A 26,946-nucleotide genomic window follows, 5' to 3' on the forward strand; every position below is an offset into this window, starting at 1 on the left:
AAACATAAAATAGATCACTTATGTTTTGCATTTTATATTTTTTTATAAATTGTAAGAGATTTGTTGGATATTTGGATGAACACTTATTATATACTTGTTGACCATGTTTCAATATGTTATACTATTTTATACTTTATACTTTATACATCACTCTAGTTTTCAATTTATGTGTTTTGCATATCATTATGCATTTTTTTAGTAGGCCTCACCTAATTCCCCGGCGCTAGATCTCTACACACCGTCTGACTAACGCCTAATACCCCTTAAACCTTGATTTTTGTATATCAAAAGAAGAGGTAAACTAGGTTGAAGAAAAATTACTTTTTATTGACCTAAGCTGAGGAAAAAAATTGTCTGTATTGACCAATATCAAAAAATGAAATGTCCACCAACTTGTACTGAAATATGAAAATTATTTTTGTGGCCTAAAACAAATTTCCACAAAAAATATGTAGAGTTATACTTTCATATTGAGCTAGTGGAGAATGAATTTTTATTTTGAAGGGATTAGAAAGGGAATAAATATGAAGAAATATTCTTCCGTCTTTTCTTTTTTTTTTTCTTTTTTTTTTTTCGGTGAATTTATTATTATTAAGGGAAGAGAAAAGTGTTCAAAACTGTTACAGTAAATTAGGAGACAAAAAAGTTTCAAACCCAAACACACAGGAATAAACCAACACTGTATCCACTAAAATATTATATCACATGCACAAAAATTCATGTTTCCATAGCTCTTGATGAAGAGTCCTCGTACCCTATTCCAAAACGACTTCTATATTTTCATTCACTAAAATATCAAAACAAATCAATGAACAAAAATGAACAGCCCGAGGCCTCCATCGACATGAGCCCGTCATCTCAACCTACATACTTACAACTCAATCGAGTCCAAAAAAAAAAAAAAAAAAAAAAACACCAAAAAAACAACAAAACCTGCAACAAACTCTAATAACCTGCAACTCTCGGGTTCTTCTGATTACCTAATACAAATATCTTACACTCAAAACACAGCTCGAAATTGCAGGCGAATGAATTGGCTCGATTTACAAAACAGGGGCAACTAGCACGCCCTTGCAGTTCATGCCTTCGTTGTAACTAGTGTTGGGTATCTTCTGTAGTCCTTTTCCTAAAACTATGATTTGATGAGGGGGCTCAGTCCATCGCCTTCCCAACCGAGCTTGAGCATGTGATCGACCACTTTCAAGCTCAACTGCACGCAATAAGCACCAGATTAACAATTGTGAGTTTACTAAAAGTCCGAGGAGACTGGAAACTCTTATAAAAAACTACACGAGACAAACAAGTTTTTGACTTACAGCCGGATCAGTGAAAATTATCAACTGTTTATCGACAGTTGACACCAAAAGGTTGGTGTTATCCGTGTTCAGCGCTAGAGATGTGATATCCTGTCCGAGTCCCAACTTTAATACATGAAAAACCTGCAGTGTAAAGGACCACGGGCTTGTGAGCTGAATAGGAACCAATTCACTTATGAAACCAAACATGCATATAAAGAGAAAAAGCCACATCACAAATACAGACTACTCAATTTTGCCATTACAACAAACGAGTACAATCCAACCCCAGGAAGACATTGGAGAAGTAAACAACTGAATTGGAAAGGAATAAATGAAGAGAAAACCAGCGAAGACCCCTATTTTGCAGAAAGTTTTATCACGTTGAAAGGGTAAGATCCCCAATTGCTGAAACTCCTATGATCTTTGGTCATGCAAGCATATGAAACTTTCCAAATTCCAAGAGAATTGACAATTGAAACAAGTCAGTTCGTTTAAACATAAGATATTAACAAGAAGACTACCAACCAAAAAGTCAAAAGTAGAAGGCAAATCACTCTATTTTTGCATTTCTCATACCCTTAGTGTATGAAGATCCAGGAAACAAATTGAAGGCAACGGGACGTCCAATTCCTCAGCTTTATCTGAATTCTGATCCTCAAACTCTGTGTTCTTCAGTTTCAAATCCCAGCCGTTGTTTTCCAAAGACGTGTTTATTCCAACCAAAGCACTCCATCCATCAACAGAAATTTCCATACAACTGATGCTACCAGAGAAAGGTAGTTGAGCTCTGCCAATTGGAACCCCATTAAGAGTAAAGGTATTGAGAGTATTGAGCGTCTTATTCCAAGTCAATACGATTCCCTCAGATGATAGGCAGACAGCATGGGCCTCCCCACCAGGCAGCCTTCTGATCAACCGACCTCTTCTTGTCGAATGCAAGAGAACATCTGATGATTGTGAGCATGAAACAACAATCCCAAGATCTGAACTCACACAACAACAAAGTATTTCCCGCTGGTGGCCGCGAAGAACATGTATGGGACCTTCAATACGACGCCTCCTGCTTTTGTCTGCCAATATGTGTGATAAATTATTACTGTTGATTGTGCCCGGTGTACCTGTCCCACCGGAAGGCTCTGATATACTACTAGAGCGAGAAGTAGATGCCCTATGTATTCTCCAAAGTAATACAGTGGTGTCTCGGGATCCCGTTACAAGGTAGTTGCTATCAGGTGAGAGCCCAAGGCAAGTGACTGGAGCACAATGCCCAAAAGCTGTCTCTAAGGTTTTTGCTCCATCTGATGATATTAGCTTGATACTATTATCCACATGCCCACCTAGTCATGAGCCAAAAACTATCGCTTAGATTCAAACTTATTTCAAACGGAGATGAAACTTAGTTACAAGTTATGATACAATTAAGCAAAAGAAATCCACAAGCCCGGCTAGGCACGGGCACTAGTATCACATGCCATTTTTAGAATAATAAATTGGGGCAAAGACTTGACACTAGTTTATTGCTTCTAATCTTAAGAAAGGAAGAGCAAACTTTGTCTGTAAACTGACAACTCTATATAGTCTGCACATGTGAAAATAAGTTTCAATTCAAACGCACACACAAATCACAAATGAGAAGGGCAGAGTCTAGTTTTCCTTTATGTCCTTAGTGAGTTCCCCCATCTCTAAAAAAGACTCGTCGACTAAATTAATTTGTTTGAAAGAAAAAACAAAACGTTTTAGACACACATTTATTGAATGGTAAACCCTCAACCACATGCAGTCACAATACAATTTAAAACGAAACATAACCGGAGGAATACATAAGAAATAAAAATGCCCAAAAGAAGAATAAATCCTGTCAAAACTTTCCTATTAGTTTCTATGAATACATTAAAAACCCTAATTCATGATGAGCTTTCCTATTAATTTATCTTTATTTTGTTGCTTCAGTCGTACTCTATCATTATTCCTCACATCTCTCACATTTTCACTCTTTAAATTTTGAAGAAGAAAAAACCTTTAAACCAAAACATAAACATTCTCAAACATAATACTTTTAGCCTTGTTTGGCAGATCGGATAAAGGATCGGATAGGATTAGTTATACGGACTCGGGTGTTTGGCGTTCACTCGTACTAAATAAGCACCGGATTAATTTAACCGGTCGGATAGGATAACACGGTATACACCCGCTTAATAAAACCAACCAAAACGCCCGGATTATTTAGTCGGGGAAGAAGAATATGGGAGAGAAAGGGAGGGAGTTTGGGGGGTGTGGCGGAGAGAGCTGGGGAACAATTATTTGGGATTCTTCTGCAGTCGGGGAAGAAGAAGGGAGAGAGAGGGAGGGTGTTTGGGGGGTGCGGAGAGATTTGGGAACAAAAAAATGATTTTATTTTTTTTAAATTTTTTTTTTTTAAGTTTGATTCCTCCTATATAGTATAATATCAAACATAGTATAAATAATACGGTCACTAGTTCGATACTGCACCAAACACCCGACTAATTTAGTCAGTACTATCCGGTGGCTATTTATCCTATCCGACAGAAATAGTCAGTACAGTCCGAGCTGCCAAACGAGGCCTTACATGATAGAATAAAGCGGTGAAAACTAAGGCAAGAAAATGAACACATACCAGTGATTATTTCTTTATCACATGTTATGGCAACTATAGCTGAGCTTGTAATTCCAGATGCAGCAAATGCTAGCGCCTGTGGAAATTGCCATTCATCAGAACTAGATCCAGCTGGTCCCTTGAACATACGGATAAATGTTCCACCAGTTGAGCCTGCTGTAGCCTTTCCATGTTGAAAGAGGAAAGGCAAACCCTGGCCATCAGGAGTGTTCGGCTGCCACTTATGCTCTGCAACATTTGCTGCTGGTGCATTTACATTAGCAATAATGATGGCATCGGAAGAAGCATGAATGGCGGCTGCAGGAAGATTGCAGTGCTCAGGAGCAGAAACAGCATATGGTTTGACTTCTTTTGGGTTCCGGAAGATGGTCTGACATTTAAAAATCAATCAAGATGATCTTCATCAAAAGAAAATATATATATATATACATGATATTTTCATAAGAAATCAAATCCTCATCAGTTATCCAAAATGTAATATAATGTGAGATTGGATAATTTCCACAAATAAAATAAACAATCTGAAAGGTTCAGCTAAGTTTCTTGTTTCCCAAAAGAATGGTACCTGTAAATGAAGAATGTCTGCTAATGGCAACCTCTTCAAGTGAGGGATGGTAAGCAGCTGGGATGGTGTTTGCCCAAAGTATGCAATCTGGTCCTGTGTTGCACGCTGTTGTACCTGATTTTGGCACGGGGACAAAAATTATTGAAAGAAATTATCAAACAATAATGGATAAAAACATACAGATGCTATAGGAAACCAGACTTACTGGGTCTAAGATCTTATCAATATCCACTGTCCCTTCATAGGTAATGTAAAAGAAAACATTATTTGCCATTATAGCTTCTTTGCCGCGCTGCTTATACCTGTATATTCCAATCTATTAATGAATATAACAGTTCAAAAATGAAACACTCAAAGTTGATATATAAAGACACTCTAGAGTTGTGATCAACTAATAAAAGTAAAAAACCAAATGAAACAAAAAATTGGTAGATACAAAATATAGGTGTGAAACAAACAAAAAACAAAATAAGATTGAAAAAAACTACCCGAATATGAGATCAATCCATTCATGCAAATGCGCAGATACATGCTCACTTTCTAGAGCCTTCCGATGCTTATGGATGAAGTCAATTGGGTTTTCAGCCCAAGGTGGAAGTTTTACAGAATCTGACATGTAAAATGAAAAGCAAAACAATCAAACCAGTATAATTGACAACAATCTATCAATTTCACACACAGTGTACTCTTGGACCTACCGAGTAGTCCACCTGTTTGTGTTATACCAAAATCGATTGAATTTTCATTGGTTAACATCTCTGGGAGGTAGAATAACTCAGGAACCTAAGATACAAAAATGAATTAATAACCAAATCAAAGTCTTATTGACTGCTACAAACAATCACTGTGTAAATGAAATAAATAATCATTGCATCTAATTTGGTAAAATTAAACTTTTATGAAATTGGTGACACCATACCAATTCTTTCACATCACTCATGTCCTCAGTGACTCCACTCCAAGTAGCTGCAATATCTGAAAACATTCGATCTGCATGATCGAATTTTCCGCCTTGCAGTTGAATTGAGAGAGTTGTAAAAGGTTCAACTCTAACAAGATAATATAGAACCTGTAATAAAATAATTACCGGTATAAATAAAAACACCAGAAAACTAGAGAATTAACTTTCAAAAATCTAATTTATCTAGCCAAAAGAGTATTGGATATTGGCTTCAATGTAAAAACAAAAACTTATAATATAATAACAAGTCAAAATTGCACTGAAGTCCTTTCCTGAGTAGAGTAGACAGTCCTGTATGCCAGGTTAGAAAATGTCAAATTAACAGCTGCTTTTTCTCGGGGAATAAGAGAAATTTTTATCCACAAACAAGAAATTGAAAAGTACAACTCCAAATACAAGGAGTCTACCACAGTAACAAAATACTACAGCTAAACATCCCTAATCCTTACAATCTCTGTGCTATAAACATTTTGCGAAAGAGCCTACAAATCTATAAAATCGCTCCAAGAGTTACATTCCTAAATTCAACTGGTACAGAGGCCCAAGTAAGGTGTAAAACCTAAACTTTATCCTGCAGCTCTTCCACAAAATCCCCTCTATATACTAGCACCCATTCTATTGACTAGCCACAGCTTAAGTGGAGCCCTATAAAGGGAATTCGAGTATGTTAGCATTTAGAAGAGGTTCCTGACTTGATATTCATGATGCATAAGTGCAATCTATCACGAAGACAAATCAGTTGCCCTTTTATCCCTTTTCCATTTGATAGGAAGAAAGTAGTTACTTTTTGGCAAGTGCCACCAGCAACCAATAATGTTGTAGTGGCATAGTTGGATTTGTATTAGACAACCACCAGGAAGTGAAAATAAAAGAAAAACCAATAGTTCATACGAGGGCCGTGTATCAAGAGGATGTAGTTAACAAAATAATAAATATGCATAAAACACTTATCAGCATCTTTTAAAGAATCATCTGATAAGTCTGCCAACAACCATTATAAAGACGAAATATGACAAATATTGAAAGACAAAATGAAAAGAACCTACTGTTCCAGCACTGGAATAATGAGAACCATAATGGAACTTGGGTATGACTGGATCCTCAAAGCTGGAATACCTCTCATGAAACTTTTCCAGACGATCAGCATTTAATGCACCGACCGGCTGTGGGGATACACAAAAGGGCCATTAAGATCAAGGTGTAAAAATCTAACACAAATGGATGCAGAATTCTAAAGATCCCACCTTTGAAAGATCTCGATAGGAAGAAGGGTCAGCAAGATCCAATCTCTTTGAACTGTAATCAGAAAGGATCCAAGGGAAAACAGGATACTGAAAGAAATAAAAAGAAATGTGAAGGGAAGATAAACAGTATAAAATGCACATATAATACAAAATTATCCATAATATTCCACCTGCGTGATGTCATTATAACTACGCCCAGCCAGTGTATTGAGCTGCATTAGATATTCGAAATTGCTGATCTGCACAAAGGTTGTAATTCTACTAGTTATCATTTATTTCAGAGAGTATATGTTATACATACGAAAAACGGAAAACAAGAAGCATAGGTAAAAAAAACATTGTTAATGATAAGTAGAATTTCAATCAGAAGTCATACCTCCCACCTCGCCCAACGCTCCATAAGTTGTGTTCTCTTTAGAAGTTGCTCGGGTCTCTATAATAAAATATCAACTCATATAAGATCTAAATGTAATTAACACAAATTAAGATATGAAGTCTTGTATTAAATACCATCCAGGTTAGAAACGTCCACATCTACCAAGCATAAAACTTCAATTCCTAAGCTCTAGGATGTATAGAAAAAATTAAGACAAAGTTGTTCAGGTCACCACAGTAATTAATTTATTGTATGTTCTAAAGAGAAATAATACAGATGAATGCATAGTCGCTCTTTGAATACGTTAGGCACACATCTCAATAATAAGTTTGATAACACATCACTTGATGTGAGATGAATAGGAGAATTCTATTCACGATTAACTCTGGGATGAGAAAGCATGATTAACTCTAGGATGAGAAAGCATGACCAACATATAAGGATAATAGGTGACCAATCAAACTATTGGTGCAGGTGTACACATACATGCACACAACAATCAATGGATTCCTAAACAGTGGTATTCTGGTTAATAAGGCTACAAACACTAATGCAAACTTCTAGTAAATTCCATTCTTATAGGAATAGCATGGTGAAAACCTGAGTTGCCAGATAAATGTTATTCAAATGAGGAGGCCGTGCTTGAACAATGGCTCGATATGCATTTCTTCGTCCATCAGTACTCTGAGGAAATAATAGTGGGACGCAAATTAAATCACCAACAAAAAGGTTTGGTCAACAGGAGGTTCATTAGGGTTAGAAACAACCAAAATGCCTCCAATTATGACAGTAATAATAAAGATAAAATCTTAGTTGACATATTGTCATAGAGTTACCCCAAAATCAAAGAAGAAATTCGAACGGTCAACCATAAACAGCTCCAGAGCACTTCGTCTAAGGAGATATCTGTAAGAAAAAAAGAAGGAAAGATATAATTCATCATTTACGTCAATTTAAACTACACTGATACTCATGCAAATCAACTACGACATCACCTTCGGCTATATATTTGATGAAGGGAAGACATTGTCCAACTGCGATCCTTTTCTTGGTCTTTCATTTCGGTGCAATCTGATCCATCCACTGCACCATTGGCCTCACTGTTATCAACTATAAAATTTATTCTCCTACTTGTCACCTGAAAGAAGACACATAAGCCAAAACTAATTAGCAAATATCAATATACAAGATTAAGCTAAAGCACTGAAGAATAAAGTTTCAGTAACTAATTATGATACATTAGAACGAAAACAAACAAAAAAAAGTCATAATTTATTTTGATCCTTTGGAAAAAGAATTGTCCAGCATCACACATTTTTCTAAATGAAAAAAAAGAAATTTATTTCAAACAAAAAACAGTACAGTAAGGGGACAAGTAATCCACCATAAATGTTATTTTGTAGGAAACAAAGAACAAGTAAAAGACTCAGAATGGAATGTCAGACCATAAAGAAGGAAACATTGATAGGTTCTTCGGTTCACTAACCCAAATTATAGTACTGATATCATTTTCCAACTGAGGACCTGATTTGGAGTGTAAGTCAATTTTCAAGAGCAAAAACGGCCATCTCACACTGATTAGGACAACACTACTGACCCTTAAACACAAATCCGTGAAATATGATTGAGCTCAAAAGTATGAATAGAACTTAAAATCTCCATGAGATATGCTTACATGTCCAAGCAAGTCATGATATCCTAATAAGAAGATCGATTAGTTGAAAACAAAGCAATAAGTACTTTCCAGATAGGATGCTCAAGCTTCTTCAAATAATAAACTATAGAAATGGCAGTAACCATTAGAGAAAGTAGACCCATAGCATCTTACTTTAATCTGAATTTTCAGATGACAAAGTTTGAAGTATTTCTTAATTTAGTTTTGTGATTTGCCTCTCAGATTTAGTGGGAAACACCAAAAGATTTTGTTCAACTGATAGATAACAATTACAGATATGCAAAAACATAGAGAAATTGAGTGTATACGAAAGAATGTCAGAGCCTAGGTTTTTAGACTTGCCTGGAAAGTTCCGCGTATGACCCTCAATGGTCGAACCATCGATGAAGGAAGCTCAAGAACAATTCTTTCATCAAGTTCACTTGGAACATATCCAGGCGCCACTGCTGATGAACTTTCTCCCAAGTCTGGTTCACAAGAAACTTGTGCATCGCCAAATTCCATAGTTGACTGCAGGCTTTGCTCGGCTGTTTCAAACCGATGTGGCTGATTCTCGCCACTTTGTTCTTCACTAGGGGTTCTGCCATCCAAATTATCAATTTCCCCTTGTTCATCATCTTCATTGACAGCTTCTACAGCTATTGCTTCTGCTGCCAGAATAGGAGCATTTGAGGAATGTATGCCATTTTCTTGTTCTTTCATCTTATTATGATCCTCGAAATTGGCAGCAGCACCAAAATGATCAGAACCTTTGTAATTCCTCCTTACACATCTTCTCATCCTAGTTGAACTTTCCATAAAATCTAGCTTCCAAAAAACCTACAAAACAGTTATAATATCTTCAGAAAATACAGTTTTAGATAAACCCCAAAGATAGTGTAGGTTGCAAGAGCCACCAATAAAAACGAATAAATTCTAATCAGTCAGAAAACCACTGTTCCACCCAGACCACAAGAAACTGATCCGAATGTAACAAAATTTAAAAATCCAGTAAAACAAAAGTAGTTATTGCTAAACATACAGGTGCAGGCTTGCATAACTGATCTCCAGATGGCCCGAAAAGACACTTCATCTCAATCAAGCAATGTATGAGTTTGCGCCATGCACGAACTCCATTGCCCAAACGATGACGACTTATAAGATCAACTTGAGAGCGTCTGTCAACCTGGAGAGCAAGAAAAGAAAACAAATCAGATATCCTACCTCAATATGTAAAAGAATCTATGAGGACAAGAACAGGTGAAACCTCAGATCGTTGGATGTTTCTTGCTAAAGCAAAACTTGCAACAAGTACAGCAATAAATGTATACGATAAAGCATTAAAATCTTTTCCATAGACAGATTTCGTATCAACTGGCTGCAAACATTCCATCCAGGCAACTCCCATTGCTTCAGAAACATTCCATCTCTTCACCCGCTCCATGTCACTAGCACTTCTCCGCTGTGCAGATGTGGCCATTGCTACAGCACTGAGACCCCTCCCAGAACCAATTTTGGCATTACGTTCAAGATCACGAGCTGCAGCCAAGGCAGCAGCTTTTGCAGCAGCTTTGTCCTTGGGTAGAGCCGGTAATTTGTTAGGCAGCTCCAAAGGTTTTTGAAAACTTGAAAATGTGTGAAGCTTGGTAGTTTTCCGCTCAAGCAATGAGGAGTCACGCCTAAGATGAGAAGTTGTTGTAGGAGCTGGAGTTTCTCCACCAGAGGCACCAGCAGCTATCATCGCCAGTGCCATTGCAGCAGGTGGTGATGCAAAAGCAGCAGCCCAAGCTGGAGATACCAGAGCGAGAGCAGCCTGAAAGAAATATGGTCGAAATGTATCAAATAGTGAAGCAATAGATTTCAAGACAATGGACTCCATGAAAAAGCGAATAGCTTCAATTCTGAAGAGACATCAAAAGGGTCACAATAAGCCAATGATGAGGTGCACAAATGAAAGTTGCAAGAAGAAAACTAGAAAGTGCACCCCTCCCCCAACATTAAATTTCAACCACCAAATTCTAAGTGCCTGAAAAATTAATCAAGTCTACAGAGAACACAAATTGATATTAAATAGACAAACCTCTATTGGCAGGGCATCAGCAGCCAATGCACGATCTTCAACTGTAAGAGGGTTGAAACCATCAGCAGTTGCTAGTTCGTGAATGCCAGCCAAAAGTGGCCGCCACCTCCTCAAAACAGCAACAAATGGTGGTACAATGGCCTCAAGGTACTTTTTACGGAGAGGTTTTCTATCCCTGCCAACAGCATGATACAACTGCAAGAACGAGGAAACAAAAAAGGTAACAGAAACAAACAATAATTGGTAAACAAGACAACCATAAAACCAGCTTTCAAAAGTATGTGGAAGGAAAGCAGTATCAAGACTATGATAGTTTGAAAGTCGATTAAAGTTAAAACTTGATAAGAGCATAAGCTAATTGGTAACATGTATTACCAATTCACTATAATATCCCAAAATTGAAAGAAAACTAACCTCAGAATAAAGAACACAGGAAGCAACCAACACTCTCTGTCTCTTGGAATCAGAAACCGCCATGTTCAGAACAGGTGAAAGCACACTGCAAATTAGTAACACGAATTAGCAGTAATGATTCGGGAGTTTCATATGTGTAACATGAGGAAACGAACAATAGGATGTAGCCATATATGTAATAGTAAATTAAACAGCCTCCTTAGAGTTTCCTTTTCACAACTCATATGATTCAGAGTTCCAAACATGAAGCTAGAATCCACGATATACAGGGTCATTGCAATTTCATAACGGGCCATTGGAGGATCAATTCCTTCAGAGCAATGCTTAACTCTGACTGGTTACTACCCATTATCTCTGGAGTCCGTTATTTTGAAGAATGCTTCTCCTTTCAAAGTAGCATGTAATGAATGTAATTGTTATCCAAGAATAAATTTTCATAGTCAATTTTAAGGCCAGCAACCAGCAAATTGATAGAAACCATGGATTCCACTCTTGATTCCTATCAAACTTAAAGGAAACAGAGAGGGTTTACAATCTAAGTTTTAAACAATAAAAAATGAAAATAAGTTCTGGTTAAATCACCTCCACAACAATGCTGAGCGTGGTTGCCTCCCTTCTGATTTCACATCATCTATACTTACATTCCTCATAAGCAGATTGTCTTCACCATCATCTTCTTCCCTCATTGAAAGAAGAGCCATTCTGAGCATGCATAAGAATGGTTGGTCACTGTCCAATAACTGGTAGAGTGCTGCCATCCCTCCCATTCCAGTACCAGATCCACCTCCTATGCCAAGTCCTCCACCAAGTCCCGAATCATCTAATAATAATGCTTGGAGCATTGCCACAGACTTTTTTACCAAAGGAAGCTCAATCCAGTTTCCATTTGCATCCTTCTCCAGTGCAGACATCCAAGATTCCCGACCACTGCCACCACCACCAAAGGCTTCTGTATTTGAAGGATGACCAACACCATACCACAATCTGCTCCTATACTTCCACCCCACAGCTAAATCCATAACACAGCTTCCATAGGATACAAAAGCACAGGAAACGGATCCATAAGGCTCAGCTGCTGCTGCAGCAGTAAGACGTTCCATAACTGCTGCAGATATTTGACCATTCGCATCAGCCATTGACGCAAGAAGCTGATCAAAATCTTACAAGCGTAAGCCCCATGAATAAAGATTATTGAATGAGAAAAACAAAAAGACAAAAACGACAAGAAATACAAAAGGCAATTTAAAATGGTAAATTAGGTAAGAAGATGGAATATAAAGTTTATAAACTCACGACTATAAGATATTAACTATGAATACGCAGCAGAAAGAAAAGAAGAGTAAAAGAAAATTCACAATTGAACCAAAAGGCATAAGAGGGGCAGTTGCTAAGAGTATGATTATGAGAACCCAGTTAAAGGCAACAACAGATTAATGTGTTTTTTGTTTCACGTATTTATGAGGGTGGGGGTGAAAATAAACACTATAGATGGAGAACTAAATGGAAAATATAATGTATGGAGAAATATTATATACAAGTAAGTGTAAGAGTGAAACATTTGCTCATGTGTTTTGTGCAAATGCTGTCAACGTACATCAAGAGGAAGTCCAGAATCACTAGATAACGACTTGCGATCACCCGATGCTCCAATGGAATCCTCCACAACTGTACCCAGCGAATTTGAGTGGTTATTCATTGGAGAGACAAGAGAAAGGGGAGATGGAGAACTATCTGGTGCACGTGAAGCACAGGATAGTTTGCTCTGCAACCGTAAATGATCCTCGACAAGCATTAGTATCACAATTGCATTCTCTACTAAAGCGACAGAAAGCTGAGCAGCATTCTCTGCTTCTGCCTTAGCATCGCTTGGTGATAAACCCTCCGCTGCCACATTAGCAGATGCTGCAGCAATAACTTGAGTCTGTGGTAAAAAGAAAAGCTCAATATAGATATTATTGGTTTTATTTTTTCAACTAGTTAACTTTTAGAATAAAACGTAGCATATAGTTCTTTTCTTACTAGTAAAGCATAAACTAAAACTGCAAAATGGGATACAACCCTAGTACATGGGAAGTAAACAAGGGTAACAGAGAGAGAGAGACAGAGAGAGGTTCCAATGAATTTCATTAAAAAAAAAAAATTGGCAATTGGAGGCCAAAGAGGATGCAAAAGGTAAAAGAATAAAATACGAAGGATACCTGAAGCTGGAGCTCTCTAGCTGCAAAGTCCAACAAACCACCTAAAAGCCTCCTTTTAAATATGGGCAACAATTCTTCACGTCTTTCAAAAATAAAAACAACAACCAGTTTAGGCAATCAATAAACCATTAGGATTCCAGCGAGAGCAAAAACCACTAACTGTTATTATTCTTTGTTTTCAATTCAGACGCAAGTTTTCTTTTTCATGAAAAAAAAGACTTTTTTTTTAAAGGGCTGAAAAAGCATATTGACCTGTGTAAACAGAAAAGCATGCTATATTTGGAGCCAAAGTACAAGTGTTCAACAGAAACTGAAAGAATTATTTCATGAAACTTGACAAATCATTTACATTACTGGAAAACTTCACATAGGTTTAGCCAGAGATAACATAATACCTAACTCGTTGGTCTCCAGTGCTTGAGCCACCCACAATGGAAAGCCACTCCGCACAATGAATTGTAGCTTCAATATCCTGTAGAGGGGAAGGGATAACAACATGAATGGGACTGATCAATTAGAAAATAACTGATTCTAAATCTCACCACACTTAGCCTACATTGCTAAAAGCACAGTAAGGATATAGAGAATGAACAGAATTCCTAAAAAAGGCTGAACAACAACATTTCCAATATGGCAAGGCGTCAATACAGCCGAATCAATCGCATTTGTCAATCACAAACCTGGGTCACGTTCGACAAATAATTTGGTGAGTTCAATTTTTTAAGTAAGGCTTCTACTTAGAATGGGGAGAAGTGCAACAGCAAGCAGTAAAGACCTAAGACTGGGGAATAATGGACCACTGAACTAGAGTGAGCTGCTGAAAAGCAAGGCATGGAGAGGCTAAAAATAACAGAGAGAATGAAAATATGAACTTAAAAGGGTGATAGTAGATCAAACATTTTAAACAAGGTTAAGCAGAAAAGATAGACCTGAAGTTATCCAGGAAAATGGACATCTGTAGTCCTCTTTAGTTGAGTTTATTTGAGCTTAAATTTCCATTTCAGGTATCTAACTTCATATATTACTTCCTTTTTGCAGTATTACTTTTTTGGCCCGAGTCACAGTCAATTACTTTCACACATAAAGAGAAGTATGTTGATTAACCAGATCATCAATGTGCTTGAAAATCTAGCATTTCGAAAGATTAGGTTCTCTTTGCTCGAAATCACAGAATCTCTATCATACAAATCAGGAATTCATTTCAACATCTTTCCAAGATACTGATCTTTTATACACGGTTGGGAATCCCACTCCCAGTAAACATTACGTCAAATGCTGACAATGACATGTAGTAGAAACTATAGGAAACAGAGGACTGATATGAGCGGGCAAAAATCTAAAATTTATTTGCAGGACCTAAAAATCACCTACACAGAAGCCAATAACATACAAGGTCAACCAAGTTAAATGATGAGAAAAATATATATACACACATGAACCTAACCTTCCAGCCATCCTTCTGGCGCATTGAATGCTCTAACATGATACTCAGAAAATTGTGTATGAGGTCCTCTATATCTCCTGAGCTTGCAGAATCAGAATGTTTACTTGCACCCATCTGTAAAATCAGGTAATACAATTGCGGTGACATGGAGTTTGGTTATCTTCAAAGTTTCAATCGATTAAAACAGGTAAGATCACATTTCACTGAAACTTAAAACCTTCTAACCTGAACTAAATGTCATATTACAAAGACTTAATTAGAGTCGGAAGGTAGTTTGGGGCTGGCTTACAAAGTGAGGGATAGTGCTCCCCCTTCCTATATTATATTCCACCATGGCTTGAGCCAAAACCCCCCTTTAACAAAAGAAGAGATGAACCACTGACCGAAAAGGCTGGTGGTATATATCACACTATAATTGCAATGCCTGATGTAAATGATAAGTGATTATATTAAGATAATGGTAGAAGATGTTACCTCATAGTTAGAGATAAGAACCTCAAGAATCCATTCAGGCCATTCCTCCATTTGTGTCAGACTGCTTCTATTTTCTGAATGACTGCAAGCCAAAAACAGAAGATCCTGAAATCATAAAGAAAGAAGAATCTCAGAATATGAAAGAATATCGACGAGGATTCATCAAATAAACCTATGGAAGCAAGAAATACAGCGTGTAAACAATTCCAGCCTCTTACTAAATTAAATCTACGAAGCCTAAAAATTCTTATTTATGACAATTGCATAAAGTTTTGTTCATTCCGATTACCACATATATTTCTGATTCAACAAATTCACATATAGTAGATAGACAGCAACATGGGAAAGTTAAAAAGTGATACCTGTAGCGCTCGGCTTTGCAAAGCCTTGGATGCATATGGCAGTGAACGCAAGAGAACCAAAAGAAGTTGCATATGTTCAAATTGATGACCAGAATCGTAGAAGTTCATTCCATCATCACTTGAAGAGGCATTGATCTAAAGAGAAAAAGAGAACAACTTTACATAAATGTATGGCTTTTTCAATGAGCACAAAATTATAAAATGAAACCAATCTTCCCCCTTGGAATTTACTTTTAAGTGGATTTCCACACCAAAAATAAAAAGAATGCGCTTATGGTTTAAAAGGAACAAGAAAAGAGTACTCAATAATACAATGAGCTGAATGACATTGTGACCTTATAAAACCTCAAGTCTTGGACACAACGTCATTGATCGAGTTTAACAACAAAAGTAAAGAAAAATTATCACAAAGATTCGGTTGAACTATGTAATGTATCAACTCATCACGCAAAAATAAAGAGAAATTACAAATTAGAGGGAAGTTTAACCATGACAGTGACAACAGACTAAAGCATAAGTATACTAAGTATACCATAACATGATCATAAGACCAAAATGTCAATCAATACCACACAAGACTAAAGTTCCAATGATGCAAGAATACAAGTAATTATCCGAAGAGAAGCTGCACCGTAGTGTGAACATCACGTTTAAGAATGGGAAAAACAGAACAAAATCGGAAATCAAAAACAAAATAACCAAGATAAATAACACCAAGAATTAACGTGGTTCGGCTATATGTGCCTACATCCATGGAGTAGCAACAAGAATCTTTCACTATATCAATAATGAGTATAACGAACAATCTTGCCAATCCTCTAGGAGTAAGACTTGACGAAAAACTTGAAAGAACAAGAACAAGAAATACACTCTTTATCTCTTTTCTTTTCTCTCGCACACACTGTGCTCTTACAGTTTTCTCTCACTCTGACTCCTTAGTGGTATACAATTTATTGTTTTGTTCCAAATCAAAACTAGTGCAATAGCCCCTTTATATACACATAATAAAGGTCTTCTTCACTAAGGATTTTTAATCTTAATTGGAATCTAGTTATGAATTCTTCTCCAATTGAGAAACCAACTCTAATTGGGAAAACAACTTCAATTGGGTAAACAACTTCAATTGGGTAAACAATTTAAATTGGGTAAACAACTTAAATTAGGTAACCTTCAATTGGGAAAACAACTCCAATTGAGTAAATAGCTTAAATTGGGTAAACAATTTAATCCTCCAAGACTAATTCCTAAGAGACTTAGGACAACTCATCATGGGCTGGAAAACCCCAACAATCTCCCCTTCTAGACCATGAGGAAGGTATAAGAAAATAGGATTGCTCCTCTGGATCAAACTCCCATTGATCGAACTTCTTATAACCAGGCTCCTCCTGTATGAACTACTCATGACCAGACTCCCCCTGATTGAACTACTCATGATTAGACTCACCCTCACGACTCCTCTGACCAAGTTCCTCTTGATCAGACTTCTCTGGACCAATCTTGCCTATTCATAACTCTCATCTTCATTGGCAAAGGCAATTATAGACTTCTTTGCCAGTAATCATCACTTATCTGCATTAAAGAAGCTCTACATCGTAAGTCACAACTCACAACACCTATTGTATTGTTCCCATCCTTTTGTTCCTTTTTCCATTTACAACAATGCTTCTTCATGTGACCCTTTTTCCCACAATAGTGGCAATCACCACTGAATCTCATCTCACAAGAATTTTTGCCTCTTTTCTATGTGACAAAGAGGTGCCTAGCATCTGCACCTAAAGCTTTTCTCCTTGTTTCTTCATTGAACATGCTAACAACATGTCCCCCATTCTTGCTTTTCTCCTTGCTCTTAACACCTTAATAGGCTCATGGAGATCATTACATAAAGCATGTCCCCCATTCTTGCTTTCCACGTAACCATGTTGGAGCGGGTGAGTTTCATAATGGTGCTAGTCCCACCCTCCATTCTAAACGGATATCAGCTAAACCCAGCTCTAATACCACTTGTGAATATCACGTTTAAAAATGGAAAAACATAACAAACTTGGAAATTGAAAACAAAACAGTCAAGATAATAACACCAAGAATTAACATGGGTCGGCTATATAACACTACGTCCATAGGGCAGCAACAACAATCTTTCACTATATCAATAATGAGTACAACAAATAATCTTGCCAAGCTTCTAGGATTAAGACTTGACGAAAAACCTAAAAGAAAAAGAACAAGAAATACACTCTTTATCTCTTTTCTTTTCTCTCGCACACACTTTGCCCTTACAGTATTCTCTCACTCTCACGCCTTGAGTGGTACACCTGTTTTGCTCCAAATCAAACCTAGTGCAATAGCCCCATTATATAGACATAATAAAGGTCTTCTTCAATAAGGATTACAAATCCTAATTGGAATCTAATTGTGAATCCTTCTCCAAATAAGAAACCAACTCCAATTGGGAAAACAGGTTCAATGGGGTAAACAAATTAAATTGGGTAAACAATTTCAATTGGGAAAACAACTTCAATTCGGTAAACAATTTAATCCTCTAAGACTACAATTCCTAATAGACTTAGGACAACTCATCATGGGCTGGAAAAACCAACACAGAGAACAGGTGCAGCAGAAATGCAAGCTACAATGTTTGAATTATTCATGAGCCCTGAATTTTCAGCTTAAACAATATGCCCAAGAAACACCTATGAAGAGGTAAACAGAGCATGAACCATATAATTGGAAAGGGACTTCGTACGATCCTTAGCCACAAAACAAAAATCACAGACTTTTAAAAGAAATAAAGAACTAGGATATATATATATTCGTATATCATTAATAATGAACTCAATTATTACTACTCCCATTTCTGGCCAAAAGTTTTAGCCAAGAAATCATATGAAAGGCATGTAGAGATTATTTCAAGTCACAAAATTGTTCTCAGTAAACAAACCCATGGCAACATACGAGCACTGAAACAGAAGAATGTCTTACCGACGCCCCCAACAATGTTGTATATACATTGCTGGTCAAAAGCCTGTTTGGCGCTGCTTGGAAAGCCTTCTGTAAAGCAAAAAGTAACAAAGACACTTTATCTTCAAACATGGTACCACCTCCATCATTCAGTGCACTACCTAGAAGAGTGTTTGCCATATCCGACGATGCTCGTGAACCAAATTTCAAATACCCTGATGCAACTAGAGCACCTAAGAGCCCAATGATGCCAACAAGCACCCCATCACTTTTGTCGATATTGTAAACATTATTCCTTGCATTGTCAGCACTGATGGATAGAGCTATACCACCCAGATTCTTTGTAAAGGTACTTTCTGCAGCAGAAGTCGTTCTTCCAATTTTCAAATCAGGGGAAACAGCAAGAGGACTGCTACCTCTGTTAGGGGTAGATTCACCAATTTTCTCATGCAAATTGAGGTCATTTCCCTCTGATGATTCATCATCCTGAACTTGTTCATAAGCATCGGTGTTACTAATTGGCTCAGGTCCCTGGGCAGACAAAATCTCGTCATCCTTGGTCATGGATTCTGGAATAGTATAGTCACCAGCTTTGGCTTCTCGTTGCAGCAAAACTAGAAGAGTCTCTATACCACCAGAATCTATGAATGCCTCTGCAAACGTCTGTGCTCTTGATTTATTTGGCTGTACCACTAACCTGTAAATCAGATGCAATACCCTTGCAATCTGAAAGACGAACGCCTTTTAGAGCCATATATCAACATGAACTATCAAGCATAATATATCCAAACACCTTTTCTTCCTTGATTATTCTAATTTTAAAGTGAGAAGCGGAGATCAAAGAGAAATCAAATTCATGCAGAAATATTTCCTTAAACATGGAGTTGCAGGATGCTTTAAGCTACTCGAAAATACTCAATAAAAGAGAAACTTGTTAGTAACGTACTAATGTGGTATACAATTTAGGAAAAGCTGAATGAGGCAAATGAAAGGATTTGGTTATCTACCATACATTTTGGTTGAGCGAGCTTTCTCGTCATATTTTTAAAAGGCTGTGTCTTTAAGTTTCATAAACCTGTAAGAATAGTATAGTGTTCATCAAGCCAATACCCCACCCCCCCCCCCACCCTTCTTTCCCCTCTCCTCCTCTCCAAAAAAATAATAATAATGTAAGGTGTGAACCCTACGGTGCACATCCAATGGCACAAGAAAATGGCCAGGTGTTTGGACAATTTGGACCTTGAGCACTATTTCCTCCATATGGACGACTTGAGGTGCCCAGCAAAACTATATAGGATAAACAAATGGAGCAACTATGTCTCACAAGAGCTTCATTAGGTCATACTAGAGGAGCAACTCATCAGAGTAAGCAAGTATCGTATGCCATACTACAATATATCCTGCATATGATGATCCAACATTACAATTTCCAAGTAAAAATGCAATTAATTTGGGAGGTGGGAGGCGATTGTAGGAGAAGTAAACCATTCAGAGCAAGTAGCAACACCATAAATACATTCGACCTATAAAATCAACCTTTTGCAGAGTAATTATACCTGATTAGGCTGTGGGCAGTCAACCATGAACCCCAGTAAACAACGAACGTCCTCTGAAGCCAATGAAGGGGGTGCTGCTCCTACTAGGAGTTCAATAATGACCAAGAGTTCATCAACCAAAGCATTCACTTCACCCACAGGACGTCTGGTCTCATTATGTGAAAGAGAAAAGGTATTCACTGAATCCTTTTCACGAATTGTCCAGTAACATCTTCTGCAACTGTCCAGAAGCATCTGAATGGCATTAGCATCTCGCATTACCGATGACTCTGTGAAAACCATGTCTGCAAGTGATGAAAGAAGCTTCTTTTGTAGCCCATAGTTACATAAGCTCCAAATTTTTAGGTCCAAAAGCAATGTACTGAAAAGCTGCACCTTTAGTGCATAATTCTTCTCCTGGGATTGACACAAGGATAATATGGCAGCAACAAGTTCCTCATCTCCCACACCATTTTCCTCTCCAGCACGAAGTGAAGACAAAGTTTGTAATAGATAGTTTAAGATTCTTGATAGAACCTCTGGCCCTCTGGTACGACAGAACTCTTCATTGTTACTAGGGTGTTGGATAGCCAAGCAAATAGTTCGGAATATTGGAGCAGCGAGAGCTGTGGTAGCCAAAGACAAAGGAGGATTTCCTTGTTGTGGCTCCAGGCTATCTTTATCCACATTGCTAACTGTCAGCGGAAGTAAAGACATAGGACCCCCATAGGCAAAGGCCCACAAAGCCGCCATTGGTCGCATTCGAGTAGCAATATGTACCTGCCCAAGAACCTCAGCTGGTCGTCGAAGCATGCCTGAAAATAACAGTGATAGGAAACTAAATAAGAAAAAGACATGTACACACCACCAGGGTACCCAAACCATGAAGCATGAGGTCGAGCACACTACCAAACGTACTAAGATAGAATAAATACAAGGCGTCAATGCAATAATCATCTGCATATCGGGCCATATATTAAAAATTCCTGGCCCCACCCCCACTTATGAAAAAAAGAAAGATGCTTAGAAAGACAGAAAAAGGGAGGGAAAGAGGAATTAAAATTAGAGTGAAAAATGTTTTCTTTTGAATGGAAGCAAGAAAGATAGAGAAAAAGAAAGAAAAGGGAGGAGAAGATTTTCCCATGGGCCAACCACATTTTAAAAATCTCCAGAAGTTGAGAGAAATTCGAGACGAGATTTAATTGTCTAAATTATTATTGTCCTTAAGAGTAAAACAGAATGCCCATAACTATATTGAACTTTTACCGAAAAATAGCAAATTTATCATCTTCGCTTTCCTTTCCATCCTGTTTTCTTCTCATCCAAATAAGGGAAAATTGTTTTCTTTAAATCTCTATCTTTCCAAGTTCTCCCCATCCAAACAAAAGAAGAAAGTTAAAATTTATGTCGTAATTTATTTCTCCCTATTTTCTTTCCTTCATTCTGCATCCAAGCATAGTTTTTACTGTTACTGCAAAAGCCCAACCCAACACTATTGTAGTTTTGGTCTGGTTATTATTCATTGTAAGATATTGATAAAAATATAAATAATTTGACCTGCTGCACCACTAGGGGAAGCATCTGGACAAAATCGCCCGCTCAGCAAACTGGGGTGATAGAGAAGGTGAATGCATCCTCCTATCTCTGCATCCAATAGTGAACTTTCTTCTGCCATATTTTGCACATGCACATTTGTTGCTAGCCATGGCAGCCCTGCCCCATGACCAAAAGAAGGAAGCACATCTCCTCCCCTAGAAGCCAAACGTGACATCTTTTCTGGGCCAATTGGTTCCTTAAAAATATAAACAGGCCCCATCTCAGCAAACAAAGGGCATTGCCGGCGTCGACGTTGTAAACCAGCCATTGTAGGAGGAGGGTTTGTCCCAATGCAGCAAAACGCAAGCGGCTTTGAGATCCGAGGGAACTCAAAAGGTCGAGTTTCATACAACGATCCATCAATATATAATCTTAATTCACTCTCTGCTTTACCAAGCATCCCCTGCTTGCAAGTATGCTCTAAACCAATAAAGTACCAGCACTGCGGCTTGAATGCATGAGTAAAGTGTAAAGAAGTCTTCTTACCCTTTCCACTCGCACTTTCAACCACCAAAAACTGTGCATGGAAATATGCCTCAAACCCCTGATTGTCAGCAGATAAGAAACTGAACAGTCGTGGCATGTGTGCCGTGCCTTCACCTGCAAGGGCACTGGCAGCAGCAGCAGCTGACATGGCAGACGATTTTCCCGACTTGGCGGCAGCAGCAGCAGCAATTGCTGCAGCAGCGGTTGCTGCATTTAATGTATCTGCAAATGATTCAATGTAAATCCACGTTGAAAACGCATACCCATTGGTAAATGGCCAACGGCTCTCCCCTGGACCAAGCAAACCTGAACTTTCACCATCAAATTCAAAAGTACATGCTGGGCCTCTCGACTCCTTTCCACCCATTGCCTTCTCCAGTGCAATCATTAAACGGGTTGCCCATACAGTCGTAAGTGTTCTGGTAATGACTTGAAACCATTTGTGCAAATCAATAACACTAAGTGAATGTCCTGCTAAGTACTGAATGCAATAACATAAGGGAGTTCCATCCCATCTCATTTGCCGCGGAGAATCAACATCGTGAACAAATATCTTCTCTGCTGACCTCAACAGAACTCCTAATAAACCAGCCATTGAACACATGGCTCTGTTTCTTGTACAAGCCCTTAAAATTGCAAGTAACCCCCTGACCATCCGTGTCCGAGGGGACATAATAACATCACTATCACCAACCCAAGGAAGCGAAGGAATAAGCTCACCTGAGACAATGGCAGCCCGAGAGTTCAGCATCACACTAGGAGGATTGTTATCCTCATCTTCTTCAAAACTTTCAACGCCACCCATTGTCGCAATAAGTGAATCAACCACCAGGTATGCAATGCCATCCATTTCCTCCCCACTTCCAAAACTCTCTACACCACTAACAATATTTTTCAGTTTATCTAAACTTTCAGGCTTCCCCATGATGGCAGAATCCACTAAATGCAATAACTCCGGAGATACATTTGGCATAGCAGGTTTTGGCCTTGGTTTTGGAGGTGAACCAGCAGGAGAATAACCTGCATCCCCGTAAAAAGCAGAATCAAAACTAGAAGATGACATAGATGGCTTGTGACTAAATTTTCTGTCCTTCACTGGGCTCCAGGAAGACTGATCAGGTCGCATTTCATCACCAGCAGAAGAATTCAATTCTGCTGTAAATGACTGTGAGGCATCTTCAAACTGACCAGATGATAGTCTAGCAATATCTGAAACTGATGATTGATTAGAGTCCACGTGAACACCCTGAGATGCACCAATCTTATCCTGATCTTTCAAAGAAACCTGCTCAAAATGATCTTCATCCACTACTGTAGTGACAGAATCGACCACTTGCAAGGTTAAGCTATTTTGTTTCAGATCAGCTACATCACTATCACGATTATTAATGGTTTCCTGATGTGATGGATCAATTTTTTCCTGTACACCATTCACCACCTCATGATTATCTGAATCCTTGCTGGAAATCGTTTCAACCTCCTTCTTCCTCTCCTCTTCTTCTTCCATTATAATATAGCTCTACGAATAATTCATATATAGCACATACACTGAGTTACCTACAAAATTACGAAAATAATCATATCATTTAGTCAACCTTGTAAAAACACAACCAGTTCAAATAATCAACGAATCACCTATCTGACTAGCGGAAAATAAAGCTACTAACTGACTGTACTTTCAAGTTTCAAGGATAAAAGTAGTGGATATCACAATAAATTGAAAAAACTCCAACAGGTAAAATCACTAAATACGTAAGATCCCTCTGTTTGCTTTTAAAAATTCTTGCAGACAAAACTCTAAAGCAGCTCTCATCCCACACCACATAGTTGTCTCTAGTTGGAACTTTATTCTACATATCGAGTTGCAACTCTTCTAGCAATCTATTGCTTATTGTGCCAAGTCGGGTTCATTTGAGTAATCCCCACCATAGTCCATTAGATCAATAATTACTGAAAAGATACTATCTTAGCTTGGTTAAAGTGACTTCTTCCATTTAATACAGCCTCCACCATCTACTCCAGTATCTATGTCCACATTTTCCTGCAGCCAGATATAGCGGTTCACAAAGACAACCCTCTTGAACGTTCAAATCAAAGAAGTAAACAAGCTACCAAGATTTCATTTTTACGGATCTACCTAACCACCCAAAACATGAACATGCATATACAGAACATACGCAAATCCATACACAATTCATACACATTTACTGGATTCGAATTCGATGTACCAAAGAATTGGAGATCGATCTCGCCGCGCATTGGGGTTTTACAACAATGCCGTGGATCGATCATACTCTCATCACACTACTAACTAATATACCAATGTATACAGCAACTATAAAGTTTCTCGTAGCTACAGAAAAAGCACGGATCAGAGTGAAATCGCCATTGATATTCAACCAAAACAGAACCATTGGTTAAAATTTGAATTAAAATTGAAATTTAAAAAAAAAAATCGTCAACGAAATTAAATACCTGGGGAAACTAGGATCGAGGAAAACGGCGACGAATTTTGCAGCGATTTATTGAATCCAGAAAATGGGAAAGAAAATGCGAAAAGCAAAAAAATTACAGAGAAAAGGAGAGAGATGTTGCGGAAAGAGGAGGCTAATTGTGCGCGAGAGAAATGGTGGATTTCGGAGGTAAATGGTGTTTATGTGTGCGGTCTGGTTGCCCGGTCAAAAATCAAAATAAAATTCAACTCCTTTTTTACGCAATGGCATGCTTTTTTATTTTTCTTTTTCTTTTTAATATTCCTACAAGGAAAATATTTTTAAATTGCAAAAGATGACGAATGGAAATAAAAATGAGTAAGGTTATTCATACTATGGTTTTATACCATATTTTCATATCAACTTAGGTGGCATATGATGTAGACTCTCATATCATTTGAATTAATCAGATTTTTAAATTTACTTTATTATTTAATAAACTAATAATTAAGAAAAACTAGTTAATTAAATTATAATTATGGTATGCGAATAGTCTTTCTTCTTCCTTTCTTTAAGTTTTGCAAATTTTTCAAATAATGTGGTTGTCCACGTCAAATGTCACCTAAGGTGGTATATAAATATGTGTATAAAAACATAATATAAATAGCATTACTCAATAAAAATCAATAATGTTATTCTTACCATATTTTGTACCGCAATTGTATACCACCTTAGAGCATCTCCAAATAAGATGTTAAAATATCCAAATCAGCAACAACGTTAACAAAAGACAGGATTATTGTTTTCCAATCGAGAAGCCAAATCTAATGTGGCATGATATGGATCAATCTCTTCCCTTTGCTGCCAAATTTGACAGAAACTTCAAATTTTTTTAATTAATTATTAAATACTTTTTATTAATTTTTATTAGTTTGAACCATTATCGTTTTGTTTCTTTTCATTCCCAATGCAAAGAAAATATATATGAATTATTATTTTATGTTTAAAATTTAGCATATCGGTTGGAAATCAAAGTTTAAAAGATGCCAAAGTGCCACGTAAGCCTTCACATTTAAATTTTAGGTTTAAAATTTGGCATCTCCTTTGGAGATGGTCTTAAGTTGCATCTGATTTAGACAGTTACATCATTTAAATTAATTAGCATTTAATTTCAAAATGTTAATCAATAATTATAAAAAGTTTCTTAATTAAATGATGATTGTAGTATATAAGAAATCTTCTTCTGGCACCTAAGATTATTTAATTATTTTAATTAATAAAAAGATTGAAATCAAATGATGTAGTTTGTCCAACTCATGTGCCACCTAAGATGGTAAAAAAATGTGATATAAATTAGGCCTTGATTTTGAGTTAATTATGTTTCTGCCATTGTGTGTGTGGGATGTGCTTCACCCAAAGCAGCCAGGTTCGGCTGCCACATTTGGGCCTGGAAACAACTCTTGTGCCTTTAGGCTGTCCACAATGTGTTTGACAAAAATATCCATCTATGGTTGGATCATGCGACTGCGATTGAAAGTTATGATAGCAATTTAGTCATTGGGCTTCCAGACCGAATAGGGTTGACAGAAGGAACCCTCATGCGGACATTAAGGCTAAGCCATGCCTTTGGAGAGTGAGTGAGGAAGAGAGGGGAGAGACAGAGATAGAAGGAGGTAGAGGTGGGCATGGGCGGGGCTAAGCCAGGCCTAAAGTTGAAGGGACCAGATTGGACCCAGTTTTAAAAGAAACGGGATATGATGGGGTGAGTATAGCAAATTAGATTATAGGAACCGGACCTAACCCAACCTGTTTGCAACAGGTTGGGTCCACGAGCCCTCTCTTCTTCTTTTTTTTGAATAAAAAAACATATTTTTATTGTTATTTTTTTACAGCAGCACAACTGCACAAATTGTCGTTGTGCTGCACAGTAACACAAATTTACAGTTCGCACAACAACACATCCAAACGTTACAAAGTCCAACATCTATGTCTATAGATTAACATTACATCCAAAATAACAATATTACATTGTTCAATATCATTCCATACATTAAATCTGAGACATTCAAAATAGCATCTGAGACATCCATAGATCAAATCGACATACAAAATAACATTCGAGAGTTCGAGACATCCAAATTCCAAAAATCAAATTAACATCCTAAATAACATAAATATGACATTCGTAATAACTTTCAAATTAACATCTGAAATCACGTCCAGCATCATTCATC

The 26,946-nt window shown here is 37.5% G+C and overlaps 1 protein-coding gene across 1 annotated transcript; it reads right to left on the bottom strand.

Annotated features, from left to right (window-relative positions):
- Window positions 1–669: 669 nt before the first annotated feature.
- Window positions 670–24,965, bottom strand: LOC103967721 (BEACH domain-containing protein C2). The gene is made up of 32 exons (XM_009381014.3): window positions 24,756–24,965; window positions 21,756–23,837; window positions 20,220–21,013; window positions 18,685–19,389; window positions 15,706–15,840; window positions 15,344–15,448; window positions 14,870–14,983; window positions 13,821–13,897; window positions 13,426–13,507; window positions 12,822–13,148; window positions 11,810–12,375; window positions 11,228–11,312; window positions 10,814–11,008; window positions 10,001–10,546; window positions 9,776–9,919; window positions 9,097–9,573; window positions 8,075–8,217; window positions 7,916–7,985; window positions 7,680–7,763; window positions 7,080–7,136; window positions 6,874–6,942; window positions 6,704–6,790; window positions 6,506–6,622; window positions 5,418–5,567; window positions 5,197–5,281; window positions 4,987–5,107; window positions 4,704–4,800; window positions 4,499–4,612; window positions 3,934–4,303; window positions 1,875–2,635; window positions 1,317–1,439; window positions 670–1,210 (listed from the first exon to the last, which is right to left on the bottom strand). Exons 2-32 carry the CDS (start codon window positions 23,785–23,787, stop codon window positions 1,133–1,135), a joined length of 8,910 nt encoding a protein of 2,969 aa, XP_009379289.2. The 5' UTR covers window positions 23,788–23,837; window positions 24,756–24,965; the 3' UTR covers window positions 670–1,132.
- Window positions 24,966–26,946: the final 1,981 nt, after the last annotated feature.

This window comes from the organism of the source record quoted next, unplaced genomic scaffold, assembly GCF_019419815.1.
Source record: "Pyrus x bretschneideri cultivar Hongxiangsu unplaced genomic scaffold, Pyrus_bretschneideri_v1 Contig8, whole genome shotgun sequence".
In the NCBI taxonomy this organism is placed as follows: domain Eukaryota; kingdom Viridiplantae; phylum Streptophyta; class Magnoliopsida; order Rosales; family Rosaceae; genus Pyrus; species Pyrus x bretschneideri.